General features: G+C 32.2%; 1 protein-coding gene across 1 annotated transcript in view; it reads left to right on the top strand.

Annotated features, from left to right (window-relative positions):
- LOC111086783 (uncharacterized protein C12orf56 homolog) overlaps window positions 1-16,246 on the top strand; it is a 44,428-nt gene that overhangs the window by 15,761 nt on the left and 12,421 nt on the right. The window contains exons 6-7 of the mRNA XM_022391026.1: window positions 10,801-10,878; window positions 13,764-13,945. Coding sequence (XP_022246734.1) covers window positions 10,801-10,878; window positions 13,764-13,945 — 260 coding nt within the window. The remainder of the gene's footprint in view (window positions 1-10,800; window positions 10,879-13,763; window positions 13,946-16,246) is intronic.

Here is a 16,246-nt window from a genome sequence, read left to right as displayed (position 1 = left end):
TGTATAAGTGCATAATACCAACAAAGTATTCATAAAATTTTGTTTATATATTGTAATAAATAGGAAAAACATATATTTTGTTGTTTAAATAATGTTAAAATATTTTATTAGTTTAAGAGATAAGTGTTTATTATGAACATTTAAGGTAGCACCGACCCTTAAAACTGGGCAAACTTACATGCTGAGGAAACACTGTTAAACACTTCTTATAACCTTCAAGTGGAGCACAAAACAAAAGTACTGTTACAACACCTGAAGTCGCGTTGTAACAGTATGATGTCACAATCTCTGAAAGTACACTTTTAGTCATATATGTCATACGCATAATTAATGCGACAGGGATTAAGAAATACATAATACAAGTGTGTTAAATTTCATGCTGATATTGGCTCTAATGGTGAAGTTAACGTGCTAATAAATTGGTGACTCCAGTGAAAACTGCATTTTTAGAAAATAGTCGATAACCATTAAAGCCAATATTAGCATGAAATTTAGCAGACTTGTTGATATTACACTCTTCTATAGCTTGAATTTTTTAAAATTCAAAAATCTTTACCAATTGTCTTGTTATGTTATAAGTCTAATCACCACTAACGAAGGCATTAATTAAAATTAATCGCCCATAGCTCGTTAACGTTGCAGAAAATTTGCAAAGTTTTTAATTCAAGCTATGGTGAAGTTCACAAAGAGCATGTAAATCAATTTTCACGTTTTGATTATTCCTAAGTAAAATTATGGTGTTAAAACAGTTTATGTTACGTATTTCTTTATCCCTGCAGCATTAATTATGCATGTGACAGATATGACTGAAAGTGTACTTTCAAGATTGCGACATCATTCTTTTGTTTTATGTTCAACTTGAGGGTTATAAGAAGTGTTTCCTCAGCACGTAAATTTTCCCAGTTTTACGAGTCAGTGTTACCTTAAATCTAATTTACTAGTCATAGATTATTAAGATAAAATCTTTATATGTATATAATACATTGCCCCTTTCTTTTCCATTATTTATATATCTTCTGTATAATACTCATTTGTGACTATACTATGTTAAAATACGATAGTTCAAACAATCAGAAACTCGATAATTTACTTTTCTATTCTCTTTACTATCAAGCAACGTCTAATTGCCACCATCTCTATGCTGACTGTAAATCGTTCACAATCAAAGTGCTTATTTCCCCTATAGCCTTCTGACCAGAAAACGGTGCTATAAACTACAAAATGATGTTCCCAATTTCAGCACAGATGACAAGTTAGAATATTTATTAACAGTGCAAACTGACTATTTGAAGAGCAAGAAGGCAGAAACTATTTTGTCGTATTCAAAATCTGAGAGGAGAATTTGTGTATCGCAAACAGGAAGCAGTGTATTGACGATAATTTCTAAAAATGAAACATAGTAAGATGCACATTTCTCTAAAACTTACTGATCGCCAAACTTCTACTGCACTTGAAATAACAATGGGAGAGAGGGAGGGGGTGATGTGTGCACGTCATTGGGTGATTTTCCACATAGCTTGATCTTTGTTCTTTCAGGAGATGTAGACATTCGCAGTACCTAAGTGGTTTTTCAACATCCCATTGTAAAATGAACTGAACATATAAAAATTTGATAATTGTTTTGAGTTAAAATAGCGACTAAACATTTAGTTAGATATCCAAAAGAAAGAAGATTAATGATATATAGACTATTTAAACAACTTCGCAGAGAGAAACATTAAAAACGTTTTTATTATGTAAAGGGGTATATTTGGTTTATATGCTTCAGAAACAATAAAACTTTAATCCCTTCTGAAATGGAAGCTGGGGATTTTTTAAACCCACTCAATACGGGGTCGGTTAATTTGACCGAGTCATGTGATTTTTTGTACTCGTTTAAAGTCTTTAAAAATTTAATACTTATAAATCTCAGGATAGTAAATGTACACGAAAATTGGCAGTCTTTCAGTTAATATCTAGTTAAAAGTTTTATGGAGAGGCACAATGAACACATGGTTAGTTATTCATATCTAGTAATCCAGTTTTTGTTCTTTGAAATAAATATTGGGATTTTGTTTTCCTTATTGCTTTTACCCTGTTTCCCATCATACTCTTACATTGTTTGTTTTCATTGGTTTATTAATTTATGATACTTATAATTTAATGATATTGCTGTATTACTTAAAATTTGATTCTCATATTTTGTTTGAACTTTATAGCCATAAACTCGGGAATAAGATTATTTTGTATACCCACCCAGGAAGCTCAAAAGGCAGGAGCCGACAAAACCATTTCTGACTTGTGTGGTAACGTCAGCAGTGTCCCCAAGGTTCAACTTAGAACCAAAAAATTCCTTAAAGGCCATCTATCGAAGGTGAACTCCATACACTTTAGTGGTGACAGTCGGTAGGTACTTGTTAATTATAGTTCGGCACATAGTACGTTATACAAAGTTGCATTGGAAAGCCTTTACAATATTGGTTGCTGTTATTACCAAAATCATATATAATTGCCTATCATTTTATCAATGATTTAGTGACGTCTCGAAATATGTTATATGTGAGGCGAAGTTAACATCCTTAACCTCGAATGAATGTAAGAACTGATAACAATATCGAGTTGTTTTTATGTCAAAATCAAATGCCTAGCAAAATTGCGGCAATTATCAAATCCAACGCTGGTAGGGTTAATTTGTGCACAGCGACAAGTATTATCAGTCCCTGAAGTTGTATGGCTGAACTCTAAAGAAGAAAAAGAAATTGTGGCTGCTAAAAATACAAAATTCCAGCAGAGTGCATGACTTTAACAAAAGTAGCAAAAAGTGGAAAATGGGCTTTATCATGTAATATTATCATTATTTCATGTTGTTAGTGTTGTTCTACCCTTCTACCATTTTTGAGTTCCTGTTAAGATTTGAGAACTTGTTTTTGATTTATTGATCTGTTGGACATCCTTCAATCAATGTATCAAGACCGGCTCTCGGCTTAGTATTTCGGTCTTCCTGCAAGTATCATTGCAAATTGCTTGTATTTTCATCACTAATACCAAGTGATCTGCCTCCAATGTCAATAACCTGCTAAATTTTATTCGAATGGTGCCCCACCTTTGAAAAGTATATCTATTAGGATACTTTCTTTTCCGGAACTCCAACATGGTAGCAGGGTCCAACTTGTCGGAAGACTTGCATACAAATAATTTCCTCCCTTCATCTCGATACAATTACAACTTGTTCTTAACGTACTCGTTTCCCTCAGCTAGCCATCCCTTTGGAAAGATCATAGGATTTATGAATCACTTGGAAAACTGATGTACATTCATTTCCTTGTCTTTCCACATCAACATGCTATCGTTGACGAAGTTTTGAATCGTCAGAGATGATTTTATTCTGACATCTTGTTCATTGTTGGAAATACACACTGTGCAAAAACAAACGGTAGAAAGATTGGTAAAGTAACAAAAATGTCCAGTGTGGCTTTAACTTATTTCTACTCAAATAAAAGAAAATTAAATGTAACTAAAAAAGAATTGAAGCCATTGATTATTTACAACAAAATAAAAAACAGTTACAGTTAAACCAGACAAAAGAAATGTAATAGTTGTTTTCAATAGAGATGATTGTGTAACTAAAGTATTCACAGTAATATCTAATGAAACTAAATTTAGACCGTCTGTTTGTTGTTAAGTACAAAGCTACCCAATGCGCTGTTCGTGTTTTGCCCATAACAGGTACCTAAACTCAATTCTTAGCGACATATAATTTCGGAGAATTACCGCTGAGATATTTGACCATTAGTCATCAGTTTTTCACTGTGGTATTGTATATGGTTTAACAAAAATTCATAAGAATAACTGTCCCATTACACCAATATTTTAAAATATAAGTACTTATAAATAGTAATTGTCAGATTTTAAAATTATTTTCATAAAATATTTGAAAAGAATGAGTACACAGTTAACAATTTTGAGATCTCTAAACAATTGGCAGATTTAAGACTTGATGAGTAAGTTTATTGTGCAACCTTCTGACATTTATTCTCTCACTAAGATGAATTTACAAGAGAAATTCAGTTAGTAACATTTTTTTCGAAATTATACTATTATACAAATTCTAATTAAATAATTTTTTATTGAACTTAATTCTACCACTAAAAAAATCTCATTTTAAGTATTTATGATCAAATAGATGGTGTTGCTGTGGGCTCAAATTAGCACCTAGTGTACCAAACCTTTTTTGTTTTATGTCATCATGAAAAACAATGATTGAGAAACTGTCCAGAGAATTTTAAAACTGTCAGATATTATAGGTATGTGGATGTTATATTTAATGAAGAAGAACAAGTGAATTTATTCTTAGAGTATCTAAACAACCATATTTCTGTATTAAGTTGATACTTGAAAGAGAAAACAACTCGAATTTCTCTTTTTTTACATCTAAATATTCATAAATGGCTATTATTTAGAAATAGGAATGTACCATAAAGCAAAGTATATAATATTATGTTTATGTAGTAAAGTTGACAGTTTTATACTTATCAAATATAAGGATAATTTGGCAAATAAATTATCATAAAACATAAAGTTTAAATGATATTTGTTAAAAAATCATATGACTGTCAGTTCTGCAAAAATTCATACAGAAGTCAGGACAAAATGATTAAAGCTTAGCTTGATATGTTTGTTGTGCCCAAACTGTCATTTTTATGTCAGTTTCCCATTGGTGGGTAAAGATGCTTAAAAATATCGTCAAAAATATTACAGTCTGTATAGCCTTAAAATCAGCATTGTGGAGTATACTTTCTTCAGGATTAAGTACGGAATTAATAAACATTGATGTTCTTACACTCTTTATTGTTATATGTGTTCTCGTTGCGGACGAGATTAAGTGGGATTAACCACGCGTCGTTAAGAGCGATGCTTTTCAACCTTTCCCAATACCATTCACCCCTGTAAGTTTTTCACAACAGCTCACTCACCAAAGTTCGAAAGATAAAAAAAAGGGAACTAAATTAAAGTGCAAAATTCTTTATTATGACTTAAATATACCTCAAACTACAACTAAAGTAAATAATAATAACTAATGACTTTTTGCTCTTGAATTTGTTGCATAATTGATAACACTCATTCACCCTGATTCTGATCTCATTAAACTCTGGGTGAACCAACCATTTACCCAATTAAGAAGCACTGGTTCAGAGCAACGTATGAAAGAGCAACTGAAGCTTAATGCTGGTAGTTCTTCAAATTACAAAGTAACTTGATCAGAAATTTTATGGAAATGCTAACAAAAAGAACTTTGCTATAATATGCAGTTAAAACAACGAACAAAATGTCCGAATGGAAGAAACGTTGGCGATTAAACTCAAACCAAAAGAATAAGAGAGCAAATAATTTTTTTCTTCTTTGTGGGCTGCATTATTTGTTTTGTTTCATTCTAGAAACCAGATATTGTTTTATTTTCCTTGCAGTCAAATTTAATATAATCTTGGTTGCCAAAGGTAACTCTACAATCATGACCACAATAATATTTTCAACGTCGAGCAGAGTGCAATTTTCTGTATGTAACAGGCCATAATTAGGTATAGGAAAGTCAACTTTAGTGATTCTAATGCAAATAGATCAACTTAGATGGTTTTAAGTCGTCCATTAAAGTGAAAAAAGCTGTGCACTTTCTGAATTTTTCACAGCGAGAAGAAACTGCCACAACACCTTGCTTGTAAGGCGGGTAAGAGATCTGAGCACAGCAGCTGGTTGCCGAAGTGTTAAATGCCGGAATCCTCGCGTTCAAAACTCGTATATTTGCTTCATCTTACATACATTTGGGGTTAAAACACCTTGGAGATAATATGTTATTATATATTGTTATATATATATAAACTGTCCAGAGTTAAAATGTCAATTAACGAGTCCCGAAAGTCATATTTATTATTTTACATATGTCAGTTGTTTTTTAATTTTGTTTTTCAGACACCTTGTGTCGGGTTCTTTAGATGGCAAATTAATCATATGGGACACCTGGACAGGAAACAAGGTATCTATAAGGTGTATGTTATGAAACTAACCATGAATGAATAACTTGTGCAATAACGTTCGTTATTGAATTTATCTATTATTCCAAATATTTGCAGTACTACATAACGACCAGTAAGCTATTTATACTTTTACAGTTACAATAAACTCTTTAATCAAGAAATCGTTTGTAGGTTTCTTTGAAATGTATTATCTAAAGAAGGTTAATTGCACTTTCTCTAAATATGTGTTATGTAAGTAATATGGAAGGCACTTTACCATTCAAAGGATGCCGCCCCACGCTGACTGAGGGAGTGTTGGTTTAGAGTAGGGTTGTTTTGTTCAATTTGTTCCGCCTTTGTAAATCTTGAGATAAAGTTTGTTTGTTTTTGAATTTCGCGCAAAGCTACACGAGGGCTATCTTCGCTAGCCGTCCCTAATTTTGCAATGTAAGACTAGAGGGACGGCAGCTAGTCATCACCACCAACCGCCAACTCTTGGGCTACTCTTTTACCAACGAATAGTGGGATTGATCGTCACATTATAATGCTTCCACGGCTGAAAGAGCGAGCATGTTTGGTGGGACGGGGATTCGAACCCGCGACCCTCATATTGCGACTCGAGCGCCCTAACCACCTGGCCATGTGAGATAAAGTAACATGTGGAAATTATTTTGTTGCATAAAGTCGAATTAGTAAAAGTTTCGAATATTGTATGATATTGCCCTGTTTATGCCGATTTAAACCTACAGACATGTATTGTATGCGTCTTAAAGTGTATATAATTGTGATCATGTTACTTTAAATATTGTTTTTGACATTTTATTATATCACTGAAAATCTGTAATCACTTGATTGAGTAAGATACAGTCCTTTTAGGACAGGAAATTTAATTAATTGATGAATTAGTGTTAAGCGTCCTTTTTATGACGAATTAATTATAATTGATTTAATGAATTAATTATAATTGATTTAATGAATTAATTATAATTGATTTAATGAATTAATTATAATTGATTTAATGAATTAATTATAATTGATTTAATGAATTAATTATAATTGATCTAATGAATTAATTATAGTTGATTTAATGAATTAGAGTTAATCGTCCTTTTTAGGAATGATAAAATTAATTAATGATTAATTATCGACATAATGAGACATGTCATGGCGGCCTAGCAATGCGTCCTTATAGTCCTTATTGGACAGGAAATGTAATTAATTGATAAATTAGTACTGAAAATCTTTAATTACTTGATTGAATAAGTTTTAAATATTGTATTGTCCTTATAGAACTAATTAAGTCATAAGGAAATGTAATGTCCTTTTTAGGACTTGATTTAATTATAATTGTTTTAATGAATTAGTGTTAAGCTTCCATTTCTATGACAATTTAATTATAAATAATTTAATGAATTAATTATAAGTGATCTAATTAATTGGTATTAAGTGTCCTTTTAGGAACGATTTAATTAATTAATGATTAATTATCGACATGATGAGACATGTATTGTACAAGTCATGGTTGTTTAGAAACACATTCTCTACTTTGTGATACTATTACATAATCATCTATCATGGCAGCCTAGCAACGCGGTCTCTGGTGGCAACTTTTGGAACTATGCTATCATCATCTCCCTGGGCTGCCAAGATATCTCTTCTAAGTCTTGCAACAGTATCCGGTCATGTGACCTTTTTGTTCCATACTGTATATATATATATATATCTGTATCAGTGTAAACTACTTGTACCTGATGATGACAAAACCTTGTCGAAACGTTGTACATTTGCTGTTATGTTAAACTTATATTAAATATTTTCTTCATTACCCATTCAAGCCGTCGTCAAACATTATTAGTCTCAAAGTGGGTTTCTCGTGATCGAAAATTATAGTTACTTCTAGAACTAACTAGCTTGTTGAAGAAAGATGATGATGAACGAAAATAAGAAATCTCGGTTATGTCTATTCGCCTGTTTTCGACCTTGGGACGCTCTGGATAGCCGAAAAGCGGCACAAACATCAAAGATAGAGCAATATGTCAGGTATCTCTTCGTATCTAGCTTCTGGTAGCCTATAGAGAAGAAAACCCAGATGTCTTTTGTATTTCTTTAATACGGGCGTTCGTGCTATCCGCACATAACGAGTGCCAGCACACTCTCCAATAATACAATCTCAAAAGTGAAGAACTACTCTAAAAATGTCCAGGAGGCAAATAAATTCAAATGTTATCATTGACATGATTGACCAGATGTAAAATTTTACTTGTCTGTATGTAAACTATTTGTTCATAAAACCAACTCAAAAGCACTGATACAAAATGTAATCACCACAGTACACCATCACCAAAACTATGGATTTTTTTAGAAAGCACCTTTCACATTGAATGTTGAAATTATGTAATATATACACGCAGTATACATATATTTACTAATATGTCTACGAATTCTATAACTCGCATACCATACAGTTCATGCACATTTTCTGTAAGTAAAGATAAAAAACTCATGTATTAAACAACAGTTTCTTCTTCTTCTTCGTAAGTAATTATTCATGCTTCTATTAGCACTATTGCATGTTTCTTCATGCTAGCTAGGCCTTAATTTTAATTTCGCGGAAATATATTTATTTAACTGTATATGACATACTGTTGGATTCCTATGAATCTGATGTAACTTTTAGTATCTACTCATTTATCAATTATTCTCAAGCCATATATTAAGATAACCTGACAAGTTTTGAAACGTTGAAATTTTGTGAAAATGCTCCAAAACGAAAATGTTGACAGTGTCAACCAGGATTTTCCCTTGCGTCTTGCGCCCAACACATCGTATCTTATGGTATGATCAAGTAGTATGCCGGCCTCAATATGACTAGACCTAAGCAAAGACGACTACATTTTTTTTTACATTTGAAAGTTATATTTACTTTATCGCTGATGGTATTCTGACTCACAAATGTTTCAATATTGTCCCGGATGATGACTTTATCTTCGTCAAGTATTTGTGAGAGTTTGAATTAATGTCTCTTTAAACATCTCACAGTTCTTTGTGCTTGCAGCTGGCTGAACGGTTACAGTGCATCGAAAACAATTCTTACTGGACGATTCAGGCACGATACATGGGTACTTCTTTGTCCATTCTGGATTGAACTTAGTATTATATTTTGCAGCACTTTGTTATTTTATCAGTTTGGGTTGTTTTGATATTGATGAACCGTTAGATACCGAACAGCTTTAACTCATCTTATTTACTAGATTGACAACAAATGGCGCGCTCTTGATTCTATGTGATAGCTCATTTCATTGGTTATGAGGCGAACAAAGAACCAATCACTCGATGCGATACACAACTATTTATCTTAGACTGGTCCTATCCTCGATATCTATTGCGCACATTTGAAATAAAGGACTAGGACCGTTCAAATAATTCTGCGGATAGAATTACATGTGAGCTTTTTATCAGCCACATACACATCGCTGTTATAAGAGGCCTAACTGTATTTCTTTAGTTTCTGACCCAAGCTGTGGTGATGAACCATGAACAGGCGAAACTGCAGTCCACAGCAAAGGGTACGGCCAATAAAGGAAAGCATTAGGCCTCTACGTCACAGATTCTCTTTCCAATTTTACTTTTGGTGAGAAAGAAAAGAAATCCTGACCTATATATATATATGACCATTAAATAGTTGGTTCGATATATAACATGAAATAATGATTTAGGTACAAGTCATAACATTATTCACACACCTAAATTATTTTTGGCTACTTTCTTAGTGAATGAAAAGGACTTTAAAATATCAGTTGAAACTTTGTACTGTCAGTTACAGTTTGTGTTTTAGTCTAACACTCCTGAAGAAACTGTAAAGCAAAACGTTGAGTGTCCAATTAAAGAAAATAACAAATTTGGGGTTATTAGGTCGTTTATTCCTAGTTAAAATATTTTTAATTATATTACGATTTAACAATACTTATTTATTAGGCAAAATAATATTAATCTTTGTTCCTACTAGCTGCGTAAAAAACATAATATTAATACCTAACCGAACAGTGTTACATTTACAAGATAAGAAATAGTGTAGGTATATGCCTATTATGATGTAATATTCATAATGTATTTCTAGACTATATTTAAGTCAGTTGATCATCACGAAATGTTTTTCATCTATTGATCAGGGATTGTAAAAAACAAAAAATAAGAAGTATAGATATTAAAAATCAAGAACACTTTCCAGGGATTCCCTTACTTCAGTTCTACCTCTAAAACAATTCGATTAAAAACGTTTCTCTCTTACAATTTCAACCGAGAGCTTATGATACTGTAAATGTATTGCTTTCGAATGTACATTTTATAGATGTAGCACAATTTTAACAACAACATTAAAGCATTTATAAAGTGCCTCCTACGAGTTTTGAAGTGGGGCTATTTATACATAATTAATTAAATTCACATGTACTTTAGAGAGAAGACTTTTACATGTTGTATTAATACAAGAGCCTGTTTAATTTTGGCTGAATGTGTGTGTAAAAGCAATTCCTGAAGTGAAAAATATTGCTAAATCCCCTTCTGTTATTCGTGATGATGCAAACATTAGGTAGATTCTCAGGTTGAATCAAAAGTTACAGATTAATTGAACACAAGCCTTGTGTATTAGATTTGACATGATCATCTCTTCAACGAATATCAAACTTGAGTGTATTTGGACAATTAAGAGTGTAAAGATTCATACTATACTTAGTTACTATAAATATTTTTTCTCAGTTATTTATATGTGATATATATATATATATATAAACAACTTTGTTTGCTGTTTCTTTAGGGAAAGGAACTTGTTTCTCGGCAGTGTTCATTTAACCTGTCTTGGATAGTTCAACTAGTGGCCAGCTCTAAAACATCCGTAAGTATGGACATAATGAGGGCTGGTTAAGATCTTCTGTTCTTTTTTTGTTTGTTTCTGTAGGTTATAACCAGAATGATGCATTCTGAAAATATCATACAAATTTATGTCATGTCATCACTATTAATTTTATGGCACATTGTTTAGTCGTTCTAGGCCATCATCAGGCAGGCGGTAGCACTGCCTATGTAGAGATGGCTCGAATTGTTAATCGAAATGGTATTTTAAATATCTCCTCAATAGGTCATCAGAACTTTACAATAATATACAGTGTTTCCTCTTATGACAATATTTATGTAATGACTGAGTCACAAATTCTGGGAATGACTGGTAAGCCATTATGACTTGTTAGATTGCGAGAGGGGCTAAGTCTAGGATAGGGAACACCAGGCTAAAACAAGACGAGCAAAGCCTCCTCACTCTTTCCTGGTGACCGTGATTATGTAATTACACAATCATAGATAAGATTCTTTGGCAAGTGGTTAACAATGTCTGAATAATAACAAAACAATAAATGATTGAATTTTACAAGAAATTTACCACTTACTGTTCTACGAACTTAAACATACTCTCTTTATTCTGTAAGGTTGTGAATTTTACAAGAAATTTACCACTTACTGTTCTACGAACTTAAACATACTCTCTTTATTCTGTAAGGTTGTGAATTTTACAAGAAATTTACCACTTACTGTTCTACGAACTTAAACATACTCTCTTTATTCTGTAAGGTTGTGAATTTTACAAGAAATTTACCACTTACTGTTCTACGAACTTAAACATACTCTCTTTATTCTGTAAGGTTGTGAATTTTACAAGAAATTTACCACTTACTGTTCTACGAACTTAAACATACTCTCTTTATTCTGTAAGGTTGTGAATTTTACAAGAAATTTACCACTTACTGTTCTACGAACTTAAACATACTCTCTTTATTCTGTATTTTACAAGCTTGCTTCTTTATCACAATGTGTTCCCGACTATTGCATCTAGTTAATTATTACTTGATAGAAGTCATAGAATATTCTTCTAACGACTAAACAATGCAATAGAACCATATAAATCAAAGAAAATCAAATAAATACACGCCCCATCGAAACGATATCATAACAAAATTTCTTGTACTTGTTTATATAAAAATCTGACGGCTTTTAATAAAAATAAAAACAGCAATGTGATTTAAAACTATAAACCTTCTTCCAAAATGAATGTTTAAAAACAATCTGTAGTTTAACGTTATTTTTGGTATGAATGTTAGTACTACTGCTTTTCAAATTAAATGCTAAGCCAGATTTCAGTGTTCAAACTGTAATTTTTAAGCTCGAAATTTATTTGAAAAATTATTGACAATCATAACTTAATAAAGGGTTGTAGCTTGAATCGCCGTTTGACAACAATAACCTTATAAAGGCAACTGCTGTATAATAATAGGCTACCACCAATATCATAGGATGTATTTTACCTTTATGAGGCAGACAGTTAAAATCAGTGGCGTAGGGATATAGGGACCTACCTCTCTCTCACAAAACAAATTATACCCAGTTTAAGCGTTAATTTCAGAACTTGAAATCATGATTAATGATGAACTTTTGACCAGTGTTTTGCAACAGTTGAAATGCAGCAAACAGTTTTGACTTTACTTACTTGGAATCGAATCTTGCTCTAGAAATGTTTTATGCAGTTTGGATTCACATTTTGAAAGCTCAGATCATATTAACTGGCAATGATTATTATTGAGTCACATTCTTTAATAAGGTATTTGACTTGATGCTAAATGCAGAGAAAGTCTCTATGTTGTAAGCTTTGGCCGCTTTTTCTTTTTGTAGATAGTATCGACTGTAAAGCTTTGATTTCTGAATACAAACTGTTTATTGGATCAATTGCAGAAGTCATCTAACCTCTCAAACAGAAATATATCCATCAGATTTACTTCCATATGGTATCCAAACTTGAACTCTCTTTACTGCTTGATTCCATCTCGACCAGTCACATCTTGTTCTTATAAGCACTCCTTGTTGGTGTTGAAATTTGTCAAGAGACACCAGAGCAGCGTCTCAGTGATTGAATGGTGCTGTTGGTTGAGTCAGTCCAAGTGAACTTGATAAAGTTAAATGTTATTCATGATCATTTCTGAAATCACTTTGCTGTTGATATTTAATGCAGACAGTTGTTCACTTGTTCGTTGTATAATGTCTTCATTCCTTATATTGTATGCACGTGCTTTTGTTGTATGTACTATTACTACATATATTGCCTTGTGTGCTATACATACTTACAGATGTATTTGTGGAGCAATATTTTAGACTATCCTATGATGTTTACTGTTATTGTGTGACGTGTCACTTACACGGTTATCATACTCGGTTCATGGTTTGTGGCTCGCAGTTACAAAATCGCACTCATTACTTTGGGGCTGTGGGCTTGCTATAAGAGAGATGGTCAAATCTCATTATTTATTACACAAGAGTTGATGAGGGGTGTTATTCACTAGTTGCCTTTTCTCTGGTCTATCAGTACAAAATTAGGGACAGCTATGCGCAGATAACCCTAATTTCATTGTAAATTATTTGTTTGATGAAGTATAAGTTATCAATATGTGCACGCTGACTTCGTAGATTATTTCTTACAAATTACTGAATTATGGTTCGAGTTTCATTGCTGCATAAAAAAAATCGATCTCCGCACTTTGGAGCCGTGGGGGCATTATAAGAGTGATTGTCAAATTGGAGTAGCCCAAAATTTGGCAGAGGGCGCTGTTGACTATCTTCTCTGTAGTTTGTCAGTTCAATATTAGAGACGGCTAGCGCAGATATCGCGTTGGTAGCTTTGCGTAAAATTCGAAACAAAACGAAATTAAAATCTTACAAATTATGTTTTCTCACCACTAGATAGCGTATATGTATCGCTTGATGAGCCAGATTATTATGAGAGTGTTTCCAGAATATCAAGCACTCATTACGCCCATCCAGTGTGTTCTTCTGTACAAACACTTCTATGTCCTGATGACACTGATAACCCACAGCAAACGGCTTGCACAGCACGTGCGTCTCACTTATTTAGAAGAATTCAGGTGACTGTTCTTTGGTATATCTCTTCCTTTCCACTGTTTCGTAGAAATAACTTTAAATTAAATTTTCATTTCACCTCATTGATTCTGTTCTACTAATTATAATCTAACTATAAAGACTATAAGATAACCCAAAATTAATGGAATGTTTTATTATGTTGTACAAGACCGAAGGACACTTTTGGTTCATCAATGAAAAAAGTCTGTGTTTATGATACTTAAAGCTATGAACATTTGTTTTCTTTGATATATTGTACAGTCTTTTAAATGCTTGCTGCTGAAGGCAGTTTTTTTTTAACATAGAAATTTCTGATATTGGGAACATATTGCGTAAATTTCAGGAAATGGACATATCCACTTTTTTGGGGGGCCATACATCTAGAAATTACATAATGCTTAACATCAACAGGAGTTATGTGAGACCAGGCGATCTTCCTATTTTTGGAAGGTCAGTACATCCTTACTCACATGGCCTATGTTGAATATGCAATAAGGTAACGTTTAATCACACTTTCTTAAATAGAGTTGAATTTAGTCGCTTTTTTGAACATTTTCTAACATTGTTATCGCTAAAATTTGACTTAATATTAAGTTCCTTTTTAAATATTTGTTGAATTTTATTATTATTGTAGTATGTATGAGGCGATTCTGAAAGTACTGCAGTCCATATTTTTCTGAACAACTTAACCTTACCATACATTTAATAGAACCGAATACAATTATCTCTATTTGCTTGCAATTTAATAGCAAATACTTAATATTAAAAAAATAATATAAATGCAATTGAGAAAGGATGCTGATTCAATAATCTCATTTTTACAACATTTAGACAAGACTATCTCTTCAAGTAAAGATAAATGAAATATTTATTAAGTTTTGTGTGCATAAGGTGTCATTCAGGTTTCGAATTTCACTTCTGTTTAGTTTTGTTTTTAAATCTCTTAAGCTAAAATAATAAACTTGATGTTTGTCACGAATTTAACGTAAACATCGAACGTTCTTGACATTGCTAATATGTTCAGTACAGTTTAATGTAATAAAACTTTTTTATTCAATGTTTTATAAGGTACTATATCTTTAGTCAAGAGCTTGCTAAGAAAATTCCAGAAAACTGTCCTATCAGAAACGTTCTTCTTCAGCTGACAGATAGCGTGAAGAACTATATCCAAAGGAAATCTCCGCACCTTCAATATTCAGCCGACGTTGTATATCTTGACAGCAGACTAAAAAATATTTAATAAGTAAAAGTAAGACTAAACATGTTTTAAACTCACTCTAGTTTTCAAATAAGTCAAGAGATGGCAATGTATGCTTTTATAGTTACCAATTGATCTGTAGGTTGTTGTTAGGTGTTTGCAACGCTATGCAATGATCCACTTGCAGAGATCTAAACCCAAATTTTAGTGCAATAAGCCGTTACGCTTATTACTGAGATATCGGTGATCTGTAGGTCAGAGCAAAAGTTTGAATCGAGCTTTAAATACATGTATTTTGAATTTATTTCATCACTTTTAGCCAAAAAACAAAATAGTTGACAAAGTATTTAAAATACAAACTGTGTTGCATTAACAATGTTTAAACTGTAGTACACACCTGGAAGCACTTTGATTTGTAAATTTAATAATTTGCTTGAATGTGGTGTCAAGACATGATAATGTATAGAGGACATCTTGCCGACTAACCGCTACATAATTTAAGTTGTAGCAACTGAGCAACCACTAACAATGAGCTATTTCCTAACATATTTCGCCAAATTAAAATAGTTGTTATAAACAGTCATAAATGGTGAAATGCAAAACACAAGCTTTTTTCATGTATCAAATGGTAGTGTGATAAGTTTATCATTGTTGCCTTAGATCTAAAAAATAACTTTCTTAAATTAATTTGATTTATGATGTTATTCACGTATGAAATTTTTGTCTGAGTGAATTGTTTCATGCTAATTTATTCCCTTTTGTTGAATTAAAAGAAATGTCACAGAAATGAAATCTCTGTATTGTGATAATTATGTGATTTTACCTTGTCACGTTTTAGTTAGATCATGTATTTTTAGTATATGCTAAACCCACATACATATATCTTAAAACTCCTGTATTTCGGGCCTATCTGACATATCATTGGTCTCTACAATCTCATGACACAATTGAATGTGTCTTTGAATTTATTATAATGACATTTTACACTAATTTATAATATTTAACATAAAAGAGTAAAAGCTATACAAATGAAAAATATTTTATCAAATCAAGTATGTTTCAATTGATTTGAAATTGCATTGGATCTGCATGATCCGAAACATAACAG

The sequence above is a fragment of the Limulus polyphemus genome, unplaced genomic scaffold (assembly GCF_000517525.1).
Source record: "Limulus polyphemus unplaced genomic scaffold, Limulus_polyphemus-2.1.2 Scaffold1426, whole genome shotgun sequence".
Taxonomy (NCBI): Eukaryota; Metazoa; Arthropoda; class Merostomata; order Xiphosura; family Limulidae; genus Limulus; species Limulus polyphemus.
This window is presented reverse-complemented; position numbering and strand designations above follow the sequence as displayed.